This window comes from Sinocyclocheilus grahami, unplaced genomic scaffold (assembly GCF_001515645.1).
Source record: "Sinocyclocheilus grahami isolate Dianchi unplaced genomic scaffold, SAMN03320097.WGS_v1.1 scaffold47217.1, whole genome shotgun sequence".
Taxonomy (NCBI): domain Eukaryota; kingdom Metazoa; phylum Chordata; class Actinopteri; order Cypriniformes; family Cyprinidae; genus Sinocyclocheilus; species Sinocyclocheilus grahami.
In genome coordinates this window covers 1-1,035 of record NW_015525304.1, presented here as the reverse complement: position 1 = coordinate 1,035, position 1,035 = coordinate 1, and the positions used below count along the sequence as shown (strand labels likewise).

At 43.0% G+C, this 1,035-nt stretch overlaps 1 protein-coding gene across 1 annotated transcript; it reads left to right on the top strand.

Moving 5' to 3' along the window:
* Positions 1–362: 362 nt before the first annotated feature.
* On the top strand, positions 363–1,029 carry LOC107580841 (ephrin-B2-like). Its single transcript, XM_016266472.1, has one exon. The coding sequence runs from the start codon at positions 363–365 to the stop codon at positions 753–755; it is 393 nt and encodes a 130-aa protein (XP_016121958.1). The 3' UTR covers positions 756–1,029.
* The last annotated feature ends 6 nt before the right edge of the window (positions 1,030–1,035 follow it).

Sequence of the window (1,035 nt, the reverse complement as noted above, 5' to 3'; positions counted from 1 at the left end):
AAAACCTAAAACCAAAATGTGTTCTTGTCTTAGGACAACTTTGATCAACGTTTTTGATCCACTTCAAATGTTGACTACTGTAATTAGGTTAAATATGGTTTGAAAACCTTTTATACATATCCAAAAAACTAAATTTTTTGGATATGTATCACAGGTTCAGGTTTATGTACAAAATAAATAAAAACAATTAAATGTTGCCAGTTTAACATGGGCATGCATATCCTAATTTGTTCTCATGATTTGAAATGATTTACATGAATAACGCTGGATATTTTACTTTCACAATCATTGTGTTTGAATCCAACAAACAATAAACTATATCTGATCATGAACTCCCCATTCTTTCTCGTTCCCCAGACCCCATGCAGAATGGTGAGTCCGGAGGCAAGAGCGGAGAGTCTGTAGGATCCGCTGGATCTGAAGTAGCCCTGTTTGCCGGTGTTGCATCTGGTGCTGTCATCTTCATCATCATCATCATCGCTCTGGTAGCACTGCTGCATCGGCGTCATCAGAAACACTCCGTGCAGTGCTCCGCCCAGCTGCCATTAAACACACTTCCCAAACGCGGAAGTGCTGCCAGTGGCGGCAGCAACAATAACGGCTCTGAGCCGAGTGACATCATCTTTCCGCTGCGCACCTCAGGAAGCATGTACTGCCCGCACTACGAGAAGGTCAGCGGTGACTACGGCCACCCTGTCTATATCGTCCAAGAAATGCCGCCACAAAATCCTGCAAACATTTACTACAAAGTTTGACAGAGAATGGACAACAAGCCACGGACACGGAAAAGCCGACCGGCTCTGTTTCAAATGATGGACATCAGCGTTTTGATGCCTCTCTGACGCTCAGATGCTTGTTGCAGATGTTTTAGCTCTATTAGCTGGATGCTAGAAGGGCTGAAGTGTTGTCTAATTCAGAAGAACTTGGCTTTGAGACTTGATTCTGGATTAGATGCTGGTGCACATGGGAATTTGCTCTTCTGTTTATACCTTAAAACTGGATGACTTTCAAAGCCTAGAACAATCTTACAGATGA